This window comes from Staurois parvus, unplaced genomic scaffold (genome assembly GCF_062004578.1).
Source record: "Staurois parvus isolate SC_StPar_1 unplaced genomic scaffold, SC_StPar_1.0 ptg000298l, whole genome shotgun sequence".
Classification (NCBI taxonomy): Eukaryota; Metazoa; Chordata; class Amphibia; order Anura; family Ranidae; genus Staurois; species Staurois parvus.
The window spans coordinates 1202069-1225814 of record NW_028318094.1 but is presented as its reverse complement, the minus strand read 5'-3'; the positions used below and the strand labels follow the sequence as shown (position 1 = coordinate 1225814).

General features: G+C 43.5%; 1 protein-coding gene across 1 annotated transcript in view; it reads right to left on the bottom strand.

Moving 5' to 3' along the window:
* The window catches only part of CCDC69 (coiled-coil domain containing 69), a 55102-nt gene that overhangs the window by 7025 nt on the left and 24331 nt on the right, over positions 1-23746 (bottom strand). Inside the window, exons 2-8 of the mRNA XM_089682793.1 lie at positions 21778-21835; positions 19750-19898; positions 10782-10869; positions 9501-9574; positions 7503-7604; positions 1655-1774; positions 92-189 (exon numbers count right to left, since the gene is read on the bottom strand). Of these exons, the coding sequence (XP_089538919.1) occupies positions 92-189; positions 1655-1774; positions 7503-7604; positions 9501-9574; positions 10782-10869; positions 19750-19898; positions 21778-21835 (689 nt within the window). The remainder of the gene's footprint in view (positions 1-91; positions 190-1654; positions 1775-7502; positions 7605-9500; positions 9575-10781; positions 10870-19749; positions 19899-21777; positions 21836-23746) is intronic.

The following is a 23746-nucleotide window of genomic DNA, read 5'->3' as shown; positions in this document are numbered from 1 at the left end:
TTAAAGGGTCTGAAAAATGGTAAGCGCAGATGCATTTATAATTAAATGCTTTTGCACACCGTTCCACTTAATGACTAGTGTCATAGCTTACATGGTCATGGCTGCCTGGTTCTGGGCCTGGGCTCGTAAGGCTTCAGTCTCCTGCTGCAGACTCTGCACTTTCTCCTCCAGTAGAACATTCCTGTCCATCTACCATAAAAAAAAGAAAAAAGAAAGAAAATCAGTAAAAGTAAAATCCAGGGTGATAAAAAGCCATATGGCAGTATGAAAATCACTCAGAAAAATCAATGATATGGAGCCATGGTAAGCTTTAACTTGCCAGCTGCTGTGGAACTTCAAATCTTGGCATATTTCTCCAGCAAGCTTCCTAGGTTTATTGCAAGGCAGAAATGTAAAACGGAGCAAACAATAAAAAAACAAAAGAAAGATTTGGGGTGGAGTGGCTAGGGTATATTATGGTCCTACGCCAAAGAAATAATTGTTTTACATTGGAAATCTACTACATCACCAGCTTTGGCCAATTGGAAGTCATTGGGGAACTCTGTTCTACCTTTATATAGGGTCACTTACAATAACAGAGGGTGTCCATCTAAATTTATAAGATCTGGTCCCCATGGCTTGAGAGTCCCAACTAGCAGCTTAACCTGTTACATACACACCTTTAAATCTCCTAGCCTGAGAAAAGTCCCCTTTGTGGGGTGAAGTCCCCTGATCTGCAGTTACTGTTGTGAGGCCTTATGATATGTATTGTCTTCTCAAGCTTCATTTGTTAAATAGACCATTGTTCCCAGTGCATTTTGCATGCGTAGTGAGAGATGTGCATGAAATGCGGGTTTCACGCATCGTGTTCTGGTGTTAACAGGCCCTAAATCTCTAGATTTAAATTCTCTGCACCTCAATTACCATCTCTACCCCCCTGTTGCAACCATCAAGAAGGGGGTCTTAAAGAATATGTGAACCCAACATTTCACATTCCTGGTTTGTGCCCGCTGTACCATGTACTTGTATGGAAAAGTATTCTGTTCCTTTTGTATCGCTTCCTGCCAGTCTCTCTGTTTTCCTGTCAAAAACTGACTACACTAAGTAGGAAAACACACTGTGGTCAGTCTGCTCTCCTCCAATGATCACAGCCATTCACTGGGAAGATCAGTGTGATGCGGTTTCTTCTCCCCTAGCTCTTATGTAGCCGAGAACTGAGGGAATGTGATCACTTATAAAAAAAAAAGGGGGGGGGAAATGGTGTATATAAATTGGTTACACAAATGTTTTGCCTTTCATTTCTTTTTTGAACTGAATGGGCTGCTTTACAAGGTGAAGGTTAACAATCAATTTAATCTCCTTGCTGGGTTTCTCATGTATTTTATGTAAGAGTAAATAGTCTCTTTCTAGACTCCATCATAAGGAAGGGTTGATCTTTTTTTTTGGCCAGAGACACTGAGTTGTTTGCGATGCCAGTGGACGATTTGAACCTTTTTGACAGTTTAGAGTGTACAGACGCTTTACAATCACAGATTCTACACCATGCCTGTTTTTCTGGAAACTTGTTGAGCTACTCCCTTCAGCAAAAAAAAAAGAAACAAAAAATTGTAAAAGCTGAAACAATTACAATATAACCGCCATAATCAAGTATTACACCATACATCTCAAAGCTTACCGTAGCTTGTTGGACCTGGAGTCTTTTCTCTTGTTCCTTGATCCGCTCACTTTTCATTTCAATCACGAAATGCAGACTTTGCAGCTCCTGTTCCCAGAATTCACCAGGGCTACCATGATCCTGTGAATACCACATTGGAATGAATTATTAATAAAGTAGATACTTATAATCACTGCCAGATGATGTACTTTAACCTGATTCAGAACACCCCACCCTCTCCCCCATCACTGGTTGTGGCTTTTTTAAAAAATTATTATTATTGAATTAACTTTATTAGGATTGTATACATTAAAACTAAATCTATAACAAGCATAATCTCACAGGTTACATACAGTGAAAATCGAATGTCTAAATACGGGGTCTCCAAAACAGAGTGGGCATTGGGGGTAGAAAATGTCCTAGACCCAGTATCAGTGAGAATAAACATGGCCTCAGGGCTGGTTCTCAGGAGGAGGAGAAGTGCCCCATCATTGGTACTGGTGATAGGAATAGTACCCACCATTGGTATCAGTGAGAGGAATAGTACTCCATCATTGGTATTAGTGGAAGATATAGTGCCTCATTTTTGGTGTCAGTGGGAGGAATAGTGCCCCATCATTGGTATTAGAGGAAGGAATAGTAAGCATCGTTAGTATCAGTGGGAGGAACAGTGCCCCACCATTGGTATCAATGGAAGAAGTGTCCTATCATTGATATCAGTGGGAGGAACAGTGCCGCATCATTGATACTAGAGGGAGGAATATTGACCCATTATTAGTGTCAGTGGCAGGAATTATGCCCCAGTACTGGTGTCAATGAGAGGAATAGTGCCGCAAGGGCTGGATAAAGGCTAGCAAAGGGCTGCTTCCAACCCTCGGGCTGCAGTTTGAAGACCACTGATCTAAATGATTGGTAGTTCCAGAAATCTAGATGGCTAAAGTTAAGTCATAGCAATCCTCTTGCTTCACAACTTCGCGGTCATTTCATGGACTTTTGATTTTTCTATTAATGATATTTTTCCATGCCAGTGATTCAGAAATTATTGCAACCAATATTTTATGGAAGTCTACAATAAAAACATGGAACTATAGCATTTTTTTTTTCAGATAAAGATTTTGCTTGAAGCAAATCTGTGAGTTGGTGGTGGGTACTCAACATGCATCATGAAGACACATCACCTGTATAGTGGACTTTTCAGTAAGAGCTTGTGACAACAGGTTTTAGTCTCAGAACTGCTTCTCTCCCCATGCAAGGCATAGATGCTAACTTTTCCAGATCTGCTTGGACAGTACTTCATCTTTCCCAAAGATGCTGTGTCCCTGACTGCTTCACAAAATCACAGCATCATTAGCCCAGTAACTAAAAAAAAAAATGGTATTAACTGAAGGGATCACAACTGTGAATGGGCAGTTCCAAAACAATTCGAGTCAGGACTGCCTGGAAAGTGGGCGTGATCTGGACAGGACTACGTAGAAGAAAGGTGTGCCATGGTTGGGTTTGACAGTGTCCTGGAGACTTGGATGAATATGTTGGCAAGTACAGTCAATGGGATCTCAAAAACAGCACAATGCAGGTTAGAGGGTCAAATGCAGGTTAGAAAGGGGTCATGAAGAATGATCTCACAAGCATTTTAAAGTCAGATGCAAGCAAAATGCACCTGAAAGCAAGTTACTCCAAACCAAGCTGATGAAAGGCCAGGATATGTAAGATTACATAAGGCACACCTTGGAAATGGTTGAACACCTGAGAGGTATAGGAGAAGAAATAAAATAATTTCTAATAAAATCTGAGAATCCCAAATCTTTTGAGATGGAACTCCTGTACAAAGACCTACATTTCTTAGAGATGGAGATTAGATCATTTTTAGGACTAAGGTCTGCAGTAAATAAAAATAAGTTGTCCTTGTTGGGCTGTGTCCCACCCCATCTTGGTGGGCACTGAACCCCACACACCACAGCTATAAAGCAAAATTGGTAACCACTTGGTTGGTGTGCTACCCCTGCCCTTGCTGAAACTTCACCCTGCACAGGAAAATCTGACATCAATGTCCCAGCACATGACAGTCAAACAAAATACACTTTGCATAAACTGGTATTACATTCTGAAATATGTAAGCGCCTCGTTTAAACTTTTGAACCTATTAAAAGGCACCTCCTACACTGTCAGGCATTCTCTGCTAAAAACACAAGTCGGCTCCTTTAAAATTCCTTCCTGAGTGATTACAGGGAGGCCTGGAATGTGGCAACGCACCTAAGTGTGGACAGATTACCAAAGGGAAAGGATTACCGTACTGTGCCCTGAAATAACTGTTTGTGAGGCATATTGGATAAAGCACACTTCAGTGAAATAAACAGGACCTACCCCGAGTACAACTTCAAAAGCCAAGAAAGATAATTTCATTATGCACGTAGACAATGGTCCGTTTTAATAAAGGGCAGAATTTTATTTTTCTTGGTGGGGGGGGTAGAGTTTGGAAAGGTTAAAACATCTGTTGGGTTTCTATTACTCTCTCTCTCCCCACTAGGAATTTACCCTCTAATTTTATCCAGGTGACAATAGAAACCAGGAAATAAATTAATGAGAGATCCATAAAGTTATGAATGTAAAAAACAGAAGGTGAGGAAAAAAATCTTCCAGCGGAGACTCTTGTGGAGAAATTTGACAGATGGCAATTAAACCCCCTTTGGAGAGATTTCCCTTCAATCCCTGTTGTGTCTCTGTAACAGGAAGTGAAGGGAGAGATTTTCAGTGGGACAAAAATAGCAAAAAAGAGGACTAAGTGTAGGGGAGGTGGGGTGAGATTAACCATTCCCAACTTTGTCCAAAACAAAACTAAACTTTTTGGATTTTGATACACGTTCATTTATAGGAAACAGTGGGTTGAATCCTTTGGTGGACTCCACAGAAGTGACAAAGCCTCTTTGAATCTCCACACTTTTCCCTTATTATTTTGGGCATCAGTAAGCCAGTAATACAAAATAAAAGTTAAACGATTGAGAGTCAGAACCCCTCATATCGGTAGATGGAATTACCTTGTTATAGCATCAACCAAAAACTAAATAAAACAGTTGGTTTTTGTGTCAGTATCTTGGCACAGATTGTTTTTGGGGCAGTGACTGGGAGCTGCAGGATGGCCAGATACCAATATCAAGCTAAGTATGGATTTCCTGGGGGTGAAGTCAACCTGTACTTTTCCCATGAAGGAATTCGACAGGTGATCTTTACCATAGGATAACATTCATGCAAAGCTGGCTATTCAGCGCCTCTACTTAAAAGAGAATTAAACCCAAAAGCAAACATTTGTTATATTGCAGTTTACCAATTCTTATGTGATGCCTGTATTGATTTTCTTTTTTTCCCCTTTTTTTATCTGGCGATCCAGCCAGTATGTCTGTTTTCCAAAACAACAAGCTCTCTTGCAAATTGCATCAGTTACAAGGATGAGACAAACCATTTACCACTGACAGGGGTTCTTACAATGATCACCCTTCTTTTATGTAAATCCTTTATCCCAAAAGGAGAAAAACTGTTCACTGTAACTGCTTATAAAGTATTAGCTGAAGCTTGGCTTCAATTGGTTACTGAATTTAAATCTGCTAGTACATCTAACACTCCCCTTCGCCCATTAAAGTCGGGATTTCACCAAAGCCTGGACCGGCTCAGTGACATCATTTGACAGCAGATGGTCCAGGCTTTGGAGTTTCTGTCGGCTGAAAATGGGTCATGGGAGTGTAGAACTAAGTGCACTTTTGTGATCCCCATAAGTAGTAGGGCCAAAAGAGACTTGGCCCTAATTCTCCTTTAAGGAGCTCTGGGCATCCCTATTATCTCTCACTCCCGGGTATGTCAGATACTGTGTCCCGCCACCAGATTAGGTTTCATCTTCCAACCCCTACATCATTTCCGGACACAGTGGTGATATAGAGGCTGGTAGAAGGAGCTGCAGTGTGGCCATACACAGGGGGAAAACAAAAGAAATGACCAAATGATTACTACATATTGTACATTAGCCACATTTTTTTTTATTTAATTTAGATTTCACTTGTATGGTCAGTTACAAGGTTTACTATTCATCAGAGACTGCCTCTAGGGAAAGAAGGAACTAAAAAAAATCTTGCAGGTTTAATTAAGATAGGATGCAAAATGCAGTCTGTCCTAACAGGGAAAGTTCTGGCACTTCCAGAACTTATAGCTTTCTCCTAGCACCACACAGTCCCATTGGCCCATAGCTATGATGGGCTGTCTCACTGGCCAATTTTTCAGGAGATAAGAAGGGGCAGGTAAGCTTTGACACTATGGGGAAGTGATGAAATTTTGTCTGTCAGAATGGTCCAGAATTCAGAAATACTGTATCTGCAGGTTTTTTTTAAAGGTTAAGTTAACCTTTCTGCAAAAAAGGATAAATTCACATTTTTTGCAGAAAAAAATATGTGCATTTATTATTTCTTGCACAGGAGCCTGCAGAACATTGCACCCGCCATCAGTGGATGGCAGGCTCCCGCAGACATGTCCTCCAGATTTCTGCCTGTACCTCAGTACGGGCTGGCAGATTGAAAGCTGCTGGGGCTTGTGAAGGAACTATGAGCCCTCGAAGTTCATTGAGCCATCTGCCAAAGAGGTAAATGTGACTTGCAGTTTTTTAATTCACAGATTCCTTTGAATGAATTAATCGGCTGGGCAGGCCGAGCAGGCGCGGTGAGAAGAACCTTGTCACAGGGAGGGGGAATTGGAGGGTATGGGTGAAGGTACTGGAGCACGTTATACCTTAAACCCTAAATACGGATGTAATGTATAACATGCTCCAAAAGGTGAACTTAGGCTGGTCATACATTATACAATTTTCTTGAGATTTTTGGTTTAGATTTACCAAAAACTATATAATAGGAGGTCAACCCTAAACAACACTTTCAATTGTATCCAATTAGGCAGACCCTTGCACTACATAGTTGAAGGTAAATCTAAAGGAAATTGGGCAGAAAATTGTATAGTGTATGGTCAGCCTTAGCCTATAAGCTTCTGCAGGCAGGTGCAGGCATTTCTAGGTGCTGTAAGAGATTTCTTAACACTGGGGTGTCAGGGAGATACAAAGAGACAGCCAGTGATACAACCTGTTGGCAGCTATGCAAAGACAAATGGTCTCACAAAGATGTTTTTTAAGAAAAAAACAAATACATTTAAACTATAGAAGCCGTAAAGTGGAGGCAAAGCACAAATTAATGTAAGAAATCTTCCTCAAGGCTATGCAAAATTTCAACAATTCTGGCATTGTATATCAAATTGTTTGAGAAAAACTGACTGGGTCAACCAAATGCTTCCTTTTACTTTTAGATTGTAGGCTCTAACAAGCATGACCCTTTGATTCTTCTTGCATTGAATTGTACTGTAATTGTACTGTCTGTACAAACCTCTAGCGCTATATAAATCCTGTATAGTAATAATAGTGTTACTATTCTAGTTATAAACTGCAGGATTTCATGTATTACTATAGGCATCAAATATACATTTCCTAAGACTGGCTGTAAAGCCAGCTATAGATGATGCAATGTTCTTTCCTGCAACCTTAGATTGTAGGAAAGAGAATTGCTTGATTCCCCCATCTACACAGCCAGCTCCCGCAGAACTATTTTGTTCTCCATGCAGAGCTGGGGAGCTGTATCTGCTGGGAGAACACTATGATTATTGCTAGCGGCTATAGCCGCTGGCAATAAACCGCATGAAAAATCCAACAGGCTGGTTGTACCGAAGTCATACAACCACTAAGTTAGGTACAATCAGCCTGCCCATAGATGGTATGAATCTCGGCCGGTTCCTGCTGAACCAGCTGGGATTCAAACCATCTATGGCTGGCTTATGTGTACTAATATAATACCTGAATGTGTATTTTGTAGTCTTGATTTAGGACGGACTCTTCAACCCGTTTCATTTTCTCTTGGAAGGATGCCAACTGCCCATGTAACTCGGCGACAGTTTCCTGCAAATTATATAATTCAATTACTATGCATTTTTGATAGAGCAATATAAAGAACAACAGCAATTAAAGTAACCACTGGAACGGTTCATTAACAGAAGTCTATTCATTTCAATGCAGGAAAAATGCATCTGCACGATTTGTGAAAATATAGCACACCACAATGCACGGAACAATCACATCTGTGTGTTGTGTTGCGCCAAAGCTCAGGTGTGATAAAGTTTACTTTATATGTGTGCCGGGGTGCAATTCATAATGAATAGCTTTTTGTTTGTATGAATGCTGGCTCTTTAATTCTGAGCTTTGGACCAAGTCAGTTATGCAAATATGTGGCCTTTGCACGTGTAAGTGCTCTTCCCATTCAGAACATCACTGAGGACATCATCACTGCTCATTGCTCTGCCTTGCAGATAAAAGCACCGATAATATCATGTCAACAGCTTTTAATAAGCTGATTTCATCTTAAGAGATCAGTTATCATGTCAAGTAATCCAAGCACTGCATACAACTTCACCCAATTATTATGAGTGGACTGTACTTTATGTGACCTCATGCATTTTGTATGATTCAATTTAAACCTAGATTGTATAATCCACTTGAATCCGTATCTAGAATGGTTTCTTTCCAAGTAACTGGACATTAAAGAGAAACTGTTAGGAATATGGGAGCTGTCAATGCGGAATTGTTTTCAAAGCTGCACACTCTGGATCTGTTCTCCCCATTCTTGCTTCAATAGTTAGACTCTGACCTGAACAAATAGTTAAGTCAGCTGCCCCAGCTACACTGGTTGGATTCCTGTTCAGGGACAGTGAATCACTGAGCAGTCAGACAAGAATAAGGATGACACTTTGTGAACTTGCATCTTCAAAAGCAAGCCAGCTACTGTATTTTCATCCTGATGATGACAGCCGGAAGAACCCAAGTCTTTAGAACAACATGAAAAGCATATGCTGCCAGCACACCATGGATCCATTTAAAAGTCCAGTGTTTTATTAAAGCATGTGATTATCACATACCCAACGAAAGGGACCTTTGCAACTCTGAGTTGTACTTACACTTGATGGGATCGTTTTAATAAAATCTCCGGAAATTTAAATGGATCCATGAAGTGCTGGTGACATATGCTTTCCCGTAGATTGATCATTGGCTAACCAACTGGTCATCTTTCCAAAAACCCCCTCATTCTCTGGACTTTACCCAGGAAGGAGTGCAGTGGGAACATATCTATTATCTCAACACATGGTAGGATTCACAAAGCCACCACACAAAGGTTTTTAGCTCTTTAAAGAGGAATTTCAGTTGTTTCTGAAAATATAACAGTCAGCAGCTACAAATACTGTAGCTGCTGACTTTTAATAAACAGACAGACACTTACCAGTCCAGGAGTCCAGCGCTGTCCCCAGCCAAGCTGGTTCTTTGGCTTCAGATCTCCGGCTCATCATCTTTGATGTAGGAAGTTGGTTGTGACTTCGTGGTGTTTCACAGCCGGCTCCCCACTGCGTTTGCAGAGCGGTCCTGCAGCATCCTGGGACCTGTGACATGTCTCAGGAGGTTGCGGGCAGGGAAGGGGCAGGCACCTGTCAGCAACAGGTACCCACTTCCAGAAAAAAAGAAAAAACTACAATGAAAACGGGGGGGGGGGGGGGGGGGGTAAGTGGAAGATTTTAGATGAAGTTCCTCTTTAAGTTTTTTCCACGAGCATCTGTTAAAAAGTAAATTTTTACACAATTACCTGAAAAACCATCACAAAAAAAAAGAGTTTTATGGTCATTGTAATAGGATAGCGCTTTATGACCAATTTAGATGCTGAATCCACCTTTAGTCATCTTTGATTATGCACTAATTCATTGCAAGTGATTATTCTTTTAATTATATTGCAAAACCGATGAAACAGCAGACCTTAAGGGAAGTGGTTAACTTTTCATACGTTTCTTTGAGCGATGCATTTTCCTCCTCATAGTGCTTCTGCAGCTCTGTGGGGGAAAAATACGGTACAGTACAGTCATTTCCTTCCAAAGTAATGCTGTGCACACATACATAGAAACCCTAGGTTCAAAAGGTTTCACTTCCTTTAAAAAGAGATGATAGAATCACACTACACCCTGCTACACTACAACTGCTACATGATCATGTCCCTAAGAAATCAGAAAGAGTGTTTCTAAGTGTACAAAGAAAAGCATTATCCCAAAAGGAAAAAACGGTTTGCTGTAATGTGTGAGCTGGAGTTATGGCTTCAATTTGCTAGTGTATTTAAATCTGCTAATACATTTATTACTACTCTTCTGCCCAGACTGAAATGCTGCTGTGCTCCCTGTGTTCATCCAGAGTGGTGTCTCACTAATACACAATACTGGCTAAAGCACCAGGTAAAAAACAAGGGAACAACACCAAAGAAAAGAAAACTAATGCAGCACCACATCTAATGACTGGTAAACTCCAATATATTACATTTTTGGTTTTGAGTTTAATACAATTTTAAAAGCAAAATTAACCCAATGAGCGATGAAGCGCCCCTTTAAAACAAAACAAAGATTCCATTCTCACTGGTATGTGATTGTTCTACTTTAATGATTTAATGTTTACTAGCAGTTTAAACATCAACTAATCACACTGAGCCAGTAAACCGGTCAGATCTTGAACAATTAAAATGGAACAAAAGATTAAAAAAATACATAAGCAGATAATACCAACAGTGAAGACCAGCAGTCAAGATGGTCATTTGATCCATGGTTATAAGCAGCTAAAGTTACTGGCAAATCTTCTCATTTTTAGTGATGCTGCCCAAAACATTAAAAAGACCAATAGGGAGGTTGAATGGGTCAACCCAACCTTGACTTTCTGATATCACTTAGCTACCTAAAATAAATTTCTTTGACTTAAAGGGTATTTCACAAAACACAAACATTACTTGTACATTTTTATTTATAGTTCAGTATGAATTGCCCAAGTTTGTGACCAGTTTACTGTACTTGCGCCTGGGGGAATGCACATTTATGAGTAAAAATAAACTTTTCAAAAATATGTTTTTCCTATTTTTGTTTATCAGTCTGAAATGAACATTTTTACCCATTTGCTGTAAAGTGATCTGGGTTGTCCATCAGAAGCAGTGACAAAGGATGCCTCAAACCCACATGACAACCCCCCCCCCCCCCCCCCTTTCACCAGCATCTTCAGTTTTACCTTCACATTTTTTATCCAGTTCGATTTTCAGACAGGAAGCCTGTTCTGAAAGACGTTTTTCCAAGTCTGCTTCTGCATCTCGTTTAGCCTGTAAAAGTGGAACAAAATCTATTAGTGGATGAGTAAATAAAGCCCATCTCCAGGCACATGCTGTGCCCCCAATCCCTTCTCCCTGCCCATTCACAAGTCTGTTGTCACGTGACCTTCTTCCCAGGGTAGAGATCATAGTTACATATACAGTAGTTAGTTAGTCTGGCTGAAAAAAAGTCCATCCAGTTCAACCAAAAAAAAAAAAACCACAGAGCTGCAGTTCAGGCCTTTTGCTGGCTGATATTGTTGTCGCTTTTCATAGTGACATCATCATATCATTGCAGTCTAATGGTGCTTGAAAGGACCACACTGCTGGACAGCCAACGGGAAGTTTTCACATCACCCAGGCAGTGTGATGGGCACCTGGAGAAGGACCACACTGCCTTGGTGATGTCAACAAATACCACTGGTTATCCTGAAGTGTGGTCCTTCTTCAGGTGCCTATCACACTGCCTGGCTGATGTGAAGACTTACTGTTGGCTATCCAGCAGTGTGGTCCTTCTTAAGGTACTATCACACTGCCTGGGTGATGTGAACAAATACCACTGGTTATCCAGCAGTGTGGTCCTTCTTCAGGTGTCCATCACACTGCCTGGGTGATGTGAACAAATACCACTGGTTATCCAGCAGTGTGATGGACACTTGAAGAAGGACCACACTGCTGGATAACCAGTGGTATTTGTTCACATCACCCAGGCAGTGTGATAGGTACCTGAAGAAGGACCACACTGCAGGATAGCCAGAAGTAAGTTTTCACATAAGCCAGGCAGTGTGATAGGCACCTGAAGGACCACACTCCTGGAAAGCCAATAGTAAAGTTCACATCACCCAGGGAGCGTGGAAGGTACCTGAAGAAGGACGCACTGCAGTGCAGAAGGTAGACTAGGTACCCAGAGTTTCAAGTAACCAGAGAAAGGAAAAGTAAAAAAATGCATTTAGGTTTGTGAGGTTTTTGTTATAGACCCAAAGAGTTAGAGGCACACCAGCCTTGCAATAGCCTTATTATAATAAAACAGATGTGTACTCACAAACAGCATGAACTTTCAAGCACATCAGTATCCACAGTGTCCTGAGTGACCTGGTCAACAAAGCAAGCCCTAACTACAAGAAGGCCCTCAAGATGGCCGATGTGTTTTGAGGAGGGATCCCCTTTTTCTCAGAGCCCTCAGTTAGAGGTGAGTGGTGGGCATGAGCTATAAAGTTAGACTCCAGATAAGCTACTAAATACACATATGTAAAATGTTTTGTAATTCTGTCCAGCCACTTTTCTGATTCATACAGCTCTACCAGACAGCACCCCCAGGAAGGTGACACCACTTTCTCGAGTTAAGAAATACAGTGGTGTGCCTTCTCCACCTGTAGCCAGGTGATTGGACAATAATGGAGCAGCAACACTCTGATAAGTTATCAACTCTGCTCCCTCTTCCTGGCAGGATGTTTCCTGTGATGTAGCAGAGTCTGATTGGCTCCTAGTGCTGTCCTTCCTCTACCAGTACGAGTACTACTGTGCAAAGAATGACAGAGATTAATATCCAGACAGCAGGTAGTTATGCTAGATGTATGCAAAAATACATTTGAAGTGTAAGTCCAGCCAACATTATTTAGTTTTGAATTAGACAGGGAAGGATTGGAACCCTTGGTGGGTTTTTACTGCTATCCTAGGCTCCGCCCATCATTTACGTCCATATCGATAACGGTTTTATTAGATATGGTATGAGGAAAAATCTAAAAAAGGACCACAGACCAAAAAAATGCTGACCAAATCAATAATGAAAAGGTTACTAAAGTTAAGAAAAGTCTTGTATGACAGAATAAAAATTTGGAAGTGATGTCATGCATTGTATTGTATTGTATTTGCGGACGAAAACTGTACAAATGAAACGAAAATTGTATGATCTGGTATCATATGAAAACAATTTTCATACTTGTCCTTTCAAATAGTTTTGGACGAAAGCCTTGTATGAACGATCAGATTTTTGTACGATTGCATTGAAAGCGGTATTTTTTTGTACAATTTTCTGATTGTGTGTACTAGGCTCAACAGAGCCTTTGGCAGGAGTAAAAACTTGAACAGGATTCTGATGACATGTTTCATGTTACACCTTAAATGTGGGTGTAACATGAAACATGGGAAGAAAGGTGGTATATGTTTTTAAGCCCTCTATCAGTTATTTTTATTATTATTATACAAAATTTATATTGTGCAGTGCATTGCAATATAAATGGGATACGATACAATACAATAAAATACAAGCAGGTTATGTGGGTCCAGTTCATAAGAGCTTACAATCTAATAGAGTAGGGAAAGTGGTACAAAAGGTTATAACTGTGGAGGATGAGCTGATGGAAGTGAACATTTTCAGTTAGCTGGAGGTGTAAGAGGCTTCCCTGCAGAGATGAGTTTTTAGGGAACCCCCTAAAGGCAGAGTAGGAGCCTGACAGACTAAGGTAGAGCGTTCCAGCGGATAGGAGAGGCTCTGGAGAAGTCTTAGAGACTAGCATGGGAGGAAGAGACAAGGGAGCTTGAGAGATGGAGGTCATGGGAGAAGCAGAGAGAATGGTTTGAATGATACTTTGAGACAAGTTTGGCGATGTAGCTTGGGGCAGAGTTGTGAAAAGCTTTGTATGTTGTCAAAGTGATTCTAAAGCAGTGGTTCTCAACCTTTCTAATGCCGCGACCCCTTAATACAGTTCCTCATGTTGTGGTGACCCCCAACCATAAAATTATTTTCATTGCTACTTCATAACTGTAATTTTGCAGTGGGAGGAGTAGTGCCATGTCATTGGTGTCAGTGGAAGGAGTAGTGCCCCATCACTGATGTCAGTGGGATGAATAGTGCCCCATCGTTGGTGTCAGTGGGAGGAGTAGTGCCCCATCGTTGGTGTCAGTGGGAGGAGTAGTGCCCCATCGTTGGTGTCAGTGGGAGGAGTAGTGCCCCATCGTTGGTGTCAGTGGGAGGAGTAGTGCCCCATCGTTGGTGTCAGTGGGAGGAGTAGTGCCCCATCGTTGGTGTCAGTGGGAGGAGTAGTGCCCCATCGTTGGTGTCAGTGGGAGGAGTAGTGCCCCATCGTTGGTGTCAGTGGGAGGAGTAGTGCCCCATCGTTGGTGTCAGTGGGAGGAGTAGTGCCCCATCGTTGGTGTCAGTGGGAGGAGTAGTGCCCCATCGTTGGTGTCAGTGGGAGGAGTAGTGCCCCATCGTTGGTGTCAGTGGGAGGAGTAGTGCCCCATCGTTGGTGTCAGTGGGAGGAGTAGTGCCCCATCGTTGGTGTCAGTGGGAGGAGTAGTGCCCCATCGTTGGTGTCAGTGGGAGGAGTAGTGCCCCATCGTTGGTGTCAGTGGGGGGAGTAGTGCCCCATCACTGGTGTCAGTGGGAGGAGTAGTGCTCCATCACTGGTGTCAGTGGGAGGAATAGTGCCACATCATTGGTGTCAGTGGGAGGAATAGTGCCCCATCATTGGTGTCAGTGGGGGGAGTAGTGCCCCATCATTGGTGTCAGTGGGGGGAGTAGTGCCCCATCATTGGTGTCAGTGGGGGGAGTAGTGCCCCATCATTGGTGTCAGTGGGGGGAGTAGTGCCCCATCATTGGTGTCAGTGGGGGGAGTAGTGCCCCATCATTGGTGTCAGTGGGGGGAGTAGTGCCCCATCACTGGTGTCAGTGGGGGGAGTAGTGCCCCATCACTGGTGTCAGTGGGGGGAGTAGTGCCCCATCACTGGTGTCAGTGGGGGGAGTAGTGCCCCATCACTGGTGTCAGTGGGGGGAGTAGTGCCCCATCACTGGTGTCAGTGGGGGGAGTAGTGCCCCATCACTGGTGTCAGTGGGGGGAGTAGTGCCCCATCACTGGTGTCAGTGGGGGGAGTAGTGCCCCATCACTGGTGTCAGTGGGGGGAGTAGTGCCCCATCACTGGTGTCAGTGGGAGGAATAGTGCCCCATCATTGGTGTCAGTGGGAGGAATAGTGCCCCATCATTGGTGTCAGTGTGGTGGAGGGGAGAATAGTGCCCCATCGTTGGGGTCGGGGGGGGGGAAATAGTGTCCCATCGTTGGTGTCAGTGGGGGGAGGAATAGTGCCCCATCATTGGTGTCAGTGGGAGGAATAGTGCCCCATCGTTGGGGTCAGGGGGGGGGGGGGAAATAGTGCCCCATCGTTGGTGTCAGTGGGGGGAGGAATACTGCCCCATCGTTGGTGTCAGTGGGGGGAGGAATACTGCCCCATCGTTGGTGTCAGTGGGGGGAGGAATACTGCCCCATCGTTGGTGTCAGTGGGGGGAGGAATACTGCCCCATCGTTGGTGTCAGTGGGGGGAGGAATACTGCCCCATCGTTGGTGTCAGTGGGGGGAGGAATACTGCCCCATCGTTGGTGTCAGTGGGGGGAGGAATACTGCCCCATCGTTGGTGTCAGTGGGGGGAGGAATACTGCCCCATCGTTGGTGTCAGTGGGGGGAGGAATACTGCCCCATCGTTGGTGTCAGTGGGGGGAGGAATACTGCCCCATCGTTGGTGTCAGTGGGGGGAGGAATACTGCCCCATCGTTGGTGTCAGTGGGGGGAGGAATACTGCCCCATCGTTGGTGTCAGTGGGGGGAGGAATACTGCCCCATCGTTGGTGTCAGTGGGGGGAGGAATACTGCCCCATCGTTGGTGTCAGTGGGGGGAGGAATACTGCCCCATCGTTGGTGTCAGTGGGGGGAGGAATACTGCCCCATCGTTGGTGTCAGTGGGGGGAGGAATACTGCCCCATCGTTGGTGTCAGTGGGGGGAGGAATACTGCCCCATCGTTGGTGTCAGTGGGGGGAGGAATACTGCCCCATCGTTGGTGTCAGTGGGGGGAGGAATACTGCCCCATCGTTGGTGTCAGTGGGGGGAGGAATACTGCCCCATCGTTGGTGTCAGTGGGGGGAGGAATAGTGCCCCATCGTTGGTGTCAGTGGGGGGAGGAATACTGCCCCATCGTTGGTGTCAGTGGGGGGAGGAATACTGCCCCATCGTTGGTGTCAGTGGGGGGAGGAATACTGCCCCATCGTTGGTGTCAGTGGGGGGAGGAATACTGCCCCATCGTTGGTGTCAGTGGGGGGAGGAATAGTGCCCCATCATTGGTGTCAGTGGGGGGAGGAATAGTGCCCCATCATTGGTGTCAGTGGGGGGAGTAGTGCCCCATCACTGGTGTCAGTGGGGGGGAGGAATAGTGCCACATCGTTGGTGTCAGTGGGGGGAGGAATAGTGCCCCATCGTTGGTGTCAGTGGGGGGAGGAATAGTGCCCCATCGTTGGTGTCAGTGGGGGGAGGAATAGTGCCCCATCGTTGGTGTCAGTGGGGGGAGGAATAGTGCCCCATCGTTGGTGTCAGTGGGGGGAGGAATAGTGCCCCATCGTTGGTGTCAGTGGGGGGAGGAATAGTGCCCCATCGTTGGTGTCAGTGGGGGGAGGAATAGTGCCCCATCGTTGGTGTCAGTGGGGGGAGGAATAGTGCCCCATCGTTGGTGTCAGTGGGGGGAGGAATAGTGCCCCATCGTTGGTGTCAGTGGGGGGAGGAATAGTGCCCCATCGTTGGTGTCAGTGGGGGGAGGAATAGTGCCCCATCGTTGGTGTCAGTGGGTGGAGGAATAGTGCCCCATCGTTGGTGTCAGTGGGGGGAGGAGTAGTGCCCCATCGTTGGTGTCAGTGGGGGGAGGAATAGTGCCCCATCGTTGGTATTAGTGACACAAATGATGGGGCACTATTCCTCCCACTGACACCAATGATACTTACCTTGCTGACCCCTGCTCCAGCCTGGGCTCGCTCTCTCACTTACCTGTCAGCTGTCTTCCTTCTCTGGCCGCTCTCCTCTTCACTCGCTCCCTCGGTCTTCTTTGATGTCCGCGCGCTGCCGCTTGGCTCCTCCTCTCCAAGCTCCACCTCCTCGCCGGTGATTGGCCGCCTGTGTGCCTCTCCTGAGCTACAGTTCCGGTGGCCAATCAGCGGCGAGGAGGCGGAGCTGCTGAGCGATCTTGGAGGTGTGGCCGGGTGACAGCAGCGTATCATCCCGCCCACACATCGCCGGAGACTGCAGCGGTGTCTCGGTTCCTAAGACCATCGGAAATATGTGTTTTCCGATGGTCTTAGGCGACCCCTGGGAAATGGTCGTTCGACCCCCAAAGGGGTCGCGACCCCCAGGTTGAGAACCGCTGTTCTAAAGGCTTATTTTTTTTTAATAAAAAAATAACAAACATGTCTATACATACCTGTTGTGTGCAGTGGTTTTGCACAGAGCAGCCCAGATCCTCCTCTTCTAGGGTCCCACGCCGACGCTCCTGGCCCCTCCCTCCTGTTGGGTGCCCCCACAGCAAGCAGCTTGCTATGGGGGCATACGCTGCTCCGTGTGTCCATTCACATGGAGCCGCATCTCGGCCCTGCCCCTCGCTCTTCTTAATGGCTCCCTGGCTGTGATTGACAGCAGTGGGAGCCAATGGCTCTCTCGTATGTCTTAGCCAATGAGAAGAGGGAGTTCCAGGATAGCTGAGACTCCAGTGCACATTACAGGAAATGAGAGGGGGCAAAGGTGAGTATGGGGGGGAAATGCTGCACAGAAAAGGTTTTTTACCTTCGTGCATAGAATGCACGAAGGTAAAAAAAAGCCCTGAGCCTTTAGAACCACTGTAATATTTTGATTCATTTAATTTGTTTGATTTTATTCGTTGGACACTCCAAAGCCAGTGAAGGGATTGGCTCAGAATGGTGGCAGACATGGAGAGGTTGGGAAGGTGGATGCGTGGATACAGCATTCCTGATAGACTGAAGAGGGGATAATCTATGGCGAGGTAGGCCTATGAGGAGGGAGTTGCAACAAGAGACAAGGGAATGAATGAGCTGCTTAGTGGGCACATCGGTCAAAAAGTGGGACTGATAGTTGTATTATTGATCTTGATGGAATAGGGGGGAATATTATCAGCTCGATTTTAGAGAGATTTAGTTCAAGGAAGTGGTGCGACATCTATGCTATGTCAGTAAGTTAGTATGGTTTTTTTGCAGCCTGTCCTGTCTGGGGAATTCCTTTTACTTTCCAAGAGAGAGCAGGAAGTAAAAGGAGAGATCTTCAAAGTGAGTGGATAGCCCCTCCTATGTCACCGAGAATGGTCATCAGGACAAAGAGAGGGCGAATCGTCCTACTGGGGACACAAACAGCAATACATTTGATACAAAACTAGAAAAAAAAACAATTGGTTTCCATACACTAAACTTAAGTACAATACAGTAGATCAGATATGATCCAATGTTCTAACAATTTTCAATTAAATGATCTCTCTTTTCAGTGTTGGCCTCTATTGTCAACGGTCTCTGACAGCTCCATGTATACAGATTGCACCTGTAAAAGCCGTTCTCACTGGACTCAAAGTTCAGATTAAAGTAACAATGCAAATGGATTCCTTATACAATGCAGTTGCTCACAAAGCAAACATTTTGCGGTTTAGTTTCTTTCCCAAGCAGAACAAAGCTCCATACTGGCAGGCAACATTAAAAGAACACGTTGGTCTTGTTCTATACATTTATCTATCTATGAAGTCATAATAAGTTCACAGAACACATATGGTCAATGAGCTGACATAATTACTTAGTTCATCCGTGGTAAAGGTAATAGTGAATGGGACAGACCACCAGTATTTGTTGAACTGTTTGCTAGCATTTCTAGCAGCTGCTGCTAATAGGTTTTCAGAGGGCTACTGAAGCCTTGATTAGCGTTTGCGTCATCAAGTCCTTTAAACAAATAAACAGAGAAAAGCAACAGATTTGCTTTTAAGTGTATGTGTAGCCCAAATTTTAGGAACAATGGGTAAGAATTAGTGGAAAGCGACATCGTTTGTATACATTATAGGGCCAAAAGGTACTTAGACACCAAAATTTTGAAGTTCAGGTCTTTCCAGGGAAGGGTACTTTTAATGCTAAGCAGGCAAGGACATTTTAGACTTCTGTACACATTCAGCCTTGTGACAAGAGTTTGGGAAAGGCCCTTTTCTGTTGTAGCATGACTGTTCTCTGCACAAAGCCAAATTCTTAAAGCCGAACTCCAGCCTAAAGGCGAAGTTCTGCTTTATGCCCTCTTTACCCTCTCTTCTATTTCTGGTACTTTTTTTGAGGGGGGGTTTTGACAGGTACCAACTCCAACTTTTAGTTGAATCGTCATGGCAGATCTGCCGGACATTCTCATCCCTGCCCAGAACCTTCTGGGACATGTCACAGGTTCCAGAAGGCTGCAGGATCAATCACAAAGTGCAGAGCAGCCTTGCGCATGTGCAGTTGGAAGCCGCACAGAATCATGGCCAGCTGCCCATAGTAAACATGCCAGCACCATGGACCTGAAGACTGAAGAACCGGTTCAGATGAGGACGGCGCTGGATCCCTGGAATGTCTTTTTAGTAGAAGTCAGCAGCTACAGAATTTGTAGCTGCTGACTTTTAATCTTTTTGTAACAAGGCGAGGAACCACTTTAAAGTCAGATGAGTTTGCTGTGAAGGAATTGACCTGCACCGGAGTCCAAAACTCAACCCAACTAAACAGGTTTGGATTGAATTGGAACAAATATGGCAAGCCAGGTTTCGAAAGGTTTGGAATATGATGTAAAAACAAGGCAAGGGGCAGGTCTCCATATAATTTTTGGACATTTAGATAATGTGCACATATTCTAGTACTGCCTATGCCCAAACCAACCAAGCATGTTACAACTGCATTTAATTAGAACTAGTAAAAAAGGCGACAGGTTTACATTTGCCAGGTTCCTTCTCCAGATTAAAGAACATTGCAGTCTATCTATTGTCAGACATACCAAAGTCTCTTGCTACAGTGATACTGCAGCATTTACCCAGCACTACTGCTCCTGTAGAGGAATAATACCAATTGTACAGCTGACCTTTTCCCTCAGCTCTTGTTCCTGCTCCTCCATCTTCTTCTTGTTGGCCTCCTCCATGGACATCTTCTCCTCATGGTGAGACTGAATGAGTTTTCTGATTTCTTGCTCATAGTCTTTGATTTTGTGCAAGCATTCACTTGATCCATTTCCTGCGTTAGGACCAGAATATAGAGAAAACTAATGTCAGGCCATAATCCATGCCTACTAAATCAAAACTACTTTTTGAGGGCCAGGGAACTCTTTGAATAGAATTTCTATCTACTCTGACTGTTAGTGATAAATCGATGACCTGGAATTAACATATATAAAAGTGAAGGAAAGGATGGCCAATGGTTAACAACCTCATCCTTGCTTGTTTTGTTTGGACAAAAGATTCCCTCGTGGACAAATGTTTCAATAAAACTGGAAGTTTTAAAGTGTAGGTAAACCCAACACTTTATTTATTTTTTTTTTTTAAGCATGTGGAATGGTTACAATTCCTGTCAGGTTCTGACTGCATTCAGAATGCCTGCTGTGTCAACTTCACTTTTTATCCTGGTGATCAGTGTTTGGAAAATGATAGGAAATCCAAACTTCTAGAGTTATAAAGTGATTGTAAACCTCAGACATGAAATATGAACAAAGCATATCGCTCTATAGTGTGTAGTTGTCTCAATCCAGAGCACTAGGTGTCACTCCTGTATGCTACCCCGTTCGTCTGCTATCTGCATGAGTCACTTCTGACAAATTTTCCTAACACCAAAAGAAAAAAGGTGACAGGGGAAGGATCTCCAACAAACAGCCTGTGATTGACATCCTCAGCTCTGTTTCTGTGTGCTGTGTGAAGGGTGTGTCCTTTCCCTCCAATAAGCTCTCCTCACTGAGCTCTGCAGTGTGTCATTTCAGTTCTCCACCCCTGATTTCTGACAGCTCAGACAAGCTGTGTAAATTCTGGATTTTGAACTTATGTAGAGAAGACTGCAGATATATACAACTTATGAGGATTTCTTTCATTTATGTGTATCACCTGAGGCCGGTCACTTCACTTGTACATAAGGGTTTACAACCACTTTAACAGGCGATTTGGGGAAATTTTCCAAGGAGGGACACCTGTTCTGTAAGAAAGGATTTCCTCTGGTTTTAGAGAAATGTTCTTTCAGTTTATGTCGTGTATTAGGGACAGGGAATTAAACAAATTTTCAAACAGGGGAAAGAAAGAAAGAGAGAAAGAAAGAAAGAGAGAAAGAAAGAAAGAGAGAAAGAAAGAAAGAGAGAAAGAAAGAAAGAGAGAAAGAAAGAAAGAGAGAAAGAAAGAAAGAAAGAGAGAAAGAAAGAAAGAAAGAGAGAAAGAAAGAAAGAAAGAGAGAAAGAAAGAAAGAAAGAAAGAAAGAAAGAGAGAAAGAAAGAAAGAGAGAAAGAAAGAAAGAGAGAAAGAAAGAAAGAGAGAAAGAAAGAAAGAGAGAAAGAAAGAAAGAGAGAAAGAAAGAAAGAAAGAAAGAAAGAAAGAAAGAAAGAAAGAAAGAAAGAAAGAAAGAAAGAAAGAAAAAAAACAAAACAAAAAACAGCTAGGTCTCCTGATTCTTCCCTACTCTATCCAGAGTAACATAAACTCTCAGCAGAAGTCAACACATAAGGACAAGCCAAGCTGAAAAATTAGGCAAATCTAAAGGAAATGTATCAGCAACCATGATTCCTAAACCAAGGATGTGCTATGTGGCAGGGGACATCTGTGTCCTACAATCCAATAGGATACATGTACACTAGATGCTGAATGCATGTTAACAGCAAGAATAATTTGGTCTTTTTTCCTACACCTATAATACGTATGCCAAAAGCGCCACCAAAATAACCTTTTCCTTTGAAAAAAATATTTCCTTTTCCACCTGCTACAAATGGTGCTCAAGCTGCCTCCTCTCTTCTCCAGATGGGACAAAGCGGAAAATGACAGCCACAAGTGGAGAAGACTAATAGTGCATACCATATTGACACACATTTGTCTCTGGCCTTGCCATAGCTTGTAAGATAGAAGATCAAAGGCAGCCGTCTTACCAGCTATGTTGTTCAGTTCTTGAGATGTCTGCTGGTTCTCCTTTTTTTTCTGACGACTCTGTAAGAAAAAGACGATTTGTTTTTAAACCAGTATTTGACAAAGTTTCAGATTGTCATGGGATGGTCAGATGTGCAGGCATATAGGCATATCTACCCTGTGGCATCTGCTTCAGCCTGTTTAGGTCTATGGAGAGAGATGAAGAAGAAGTGGTGCAGACAACAGTGGCTTTGGCAGGAGTATCTATTGGTTCCCATTGTTATGTATTATACCAAAATAAAAAGCCAGATCAGGAGACTACAACCAAATGTCTGTGGATATCTTCATTCTGGCTGTGGTTCATTTGCCTGGGGGGGCCTAGATTTAAAGTAAACCTAAAAAAAGATATTGAGGCTGCATTGACGATCCCTGGAAAATGCTAGTTGCATGGCTATTATGCCAACCCACTGGCTTCAACATAACGACAGACGAAGTAAGCTTATGAGGAAAGTCAGAAATTCATAATTGCATACTTGTTTCAGGTCTGTAAAGTATTAAAGCCAGAGGATCACTATGACAGCCAGGAATCTAGTATTTACAAAACAGCAGCCTTTGTGTCTCCGGAAAGGCCAAAACATTTACTTTTTTGTATAGGCATTACTGTCATTGTCCTCACTTGCTAACAGCACAGAAATAAATGGGAAGTCTCTCAAACAGGGAAATAAAAACAAATTTCTGGTATAGTAAAAAGGGGTTAGAATGTCTGACAACATTTTATTGCGGTTTGTGCCTTCCTGTGCCAGTGACAACTGCACCCCCTTCTTACCTGTACAGGTGTCATAGGGAAAGATGTGAGACAATACTCTACCTCACAGGGTCACAGACAGTAAAACATTCCCTTAAAGTGTATTTAAATCCTAACAACAAACCCTTATTTGCCCCCTTTTGGTCTTCTAAAACAGAATTTCAGCCAAAAAATACAATAAAAATAAACAGCTCATTAACAGATTAAAACAAATACAGCTTTTTCTGCAATATTCATCTTCAACCCGGCGATTTTCCCTGCAGTACTTAATCCTACCTCTAGATGTCTTCATTCTGATGGCTGATATCTTTTAACTAACTTTCTCTGAGCCCAGGGCATCCTGAACCTGCTCCAAGCTTGTGACTTAACAGTGAAAAGAGAAGCAGCGCAGCAATCAGCTCATCTCGCTGTCACTTTGTTCCCCCTATCCACATGCTTCTTTGTCAGCACATGAACTGATTAACTCTTTGTGCTGCTTCTTCTTCTGACACTGCATCCCTGCTGCACAGGGACTGTGAGTGGCTAGTCAGGTCAAATGAGTTATTTACACTGTATGCATTCAACAATACCTTTCTTGATGTATTATTGATTACTGAGCTGCATTAATTTGTGTTTAATACAATCAGTTATATAATACCAGTGGAAGGATTTTGTATGATAAATTCCAAAACAATCTGTTGACCTTGTCAGAAATTCAGTCCTGTGTCCTCTACATACTTCCTGTGTTATCTCCATCCCTATCCAAATAATATAAAAAAAAATTGGCTGGAATTAAGCATTTAAAACAAAGACTTCGCCCAAAAGTGTATGTGGATTACTCACTGTTTAGACAAACACTATTAAATCTCAGTGTAAACTACCATGCCTGTGTCTTGTCAAAGACTGACGATCATGTTTATTGGCAGAGAACACTACACGTTATTAGAGTGACTTCTATAATATAGAGATTGCTATTGTGAATGTTATCATTGATGTAGCATAGTGGTCTCCAAACTGCAGCCTGGGGGCCAGATGAGGATCTTTGCTTGCCATTATCTGGTCTGCAAGGCATTATTCTTGCCACCGACACCTACAACAGGGCACTCTTCCTCCCACTGACACCAACAATGGGACATAATTCCTTCCTCTTTCACTAACAAAGCGGGCACTATTCCTCCCACTGACACCATTGATAGGGCAATATTCCT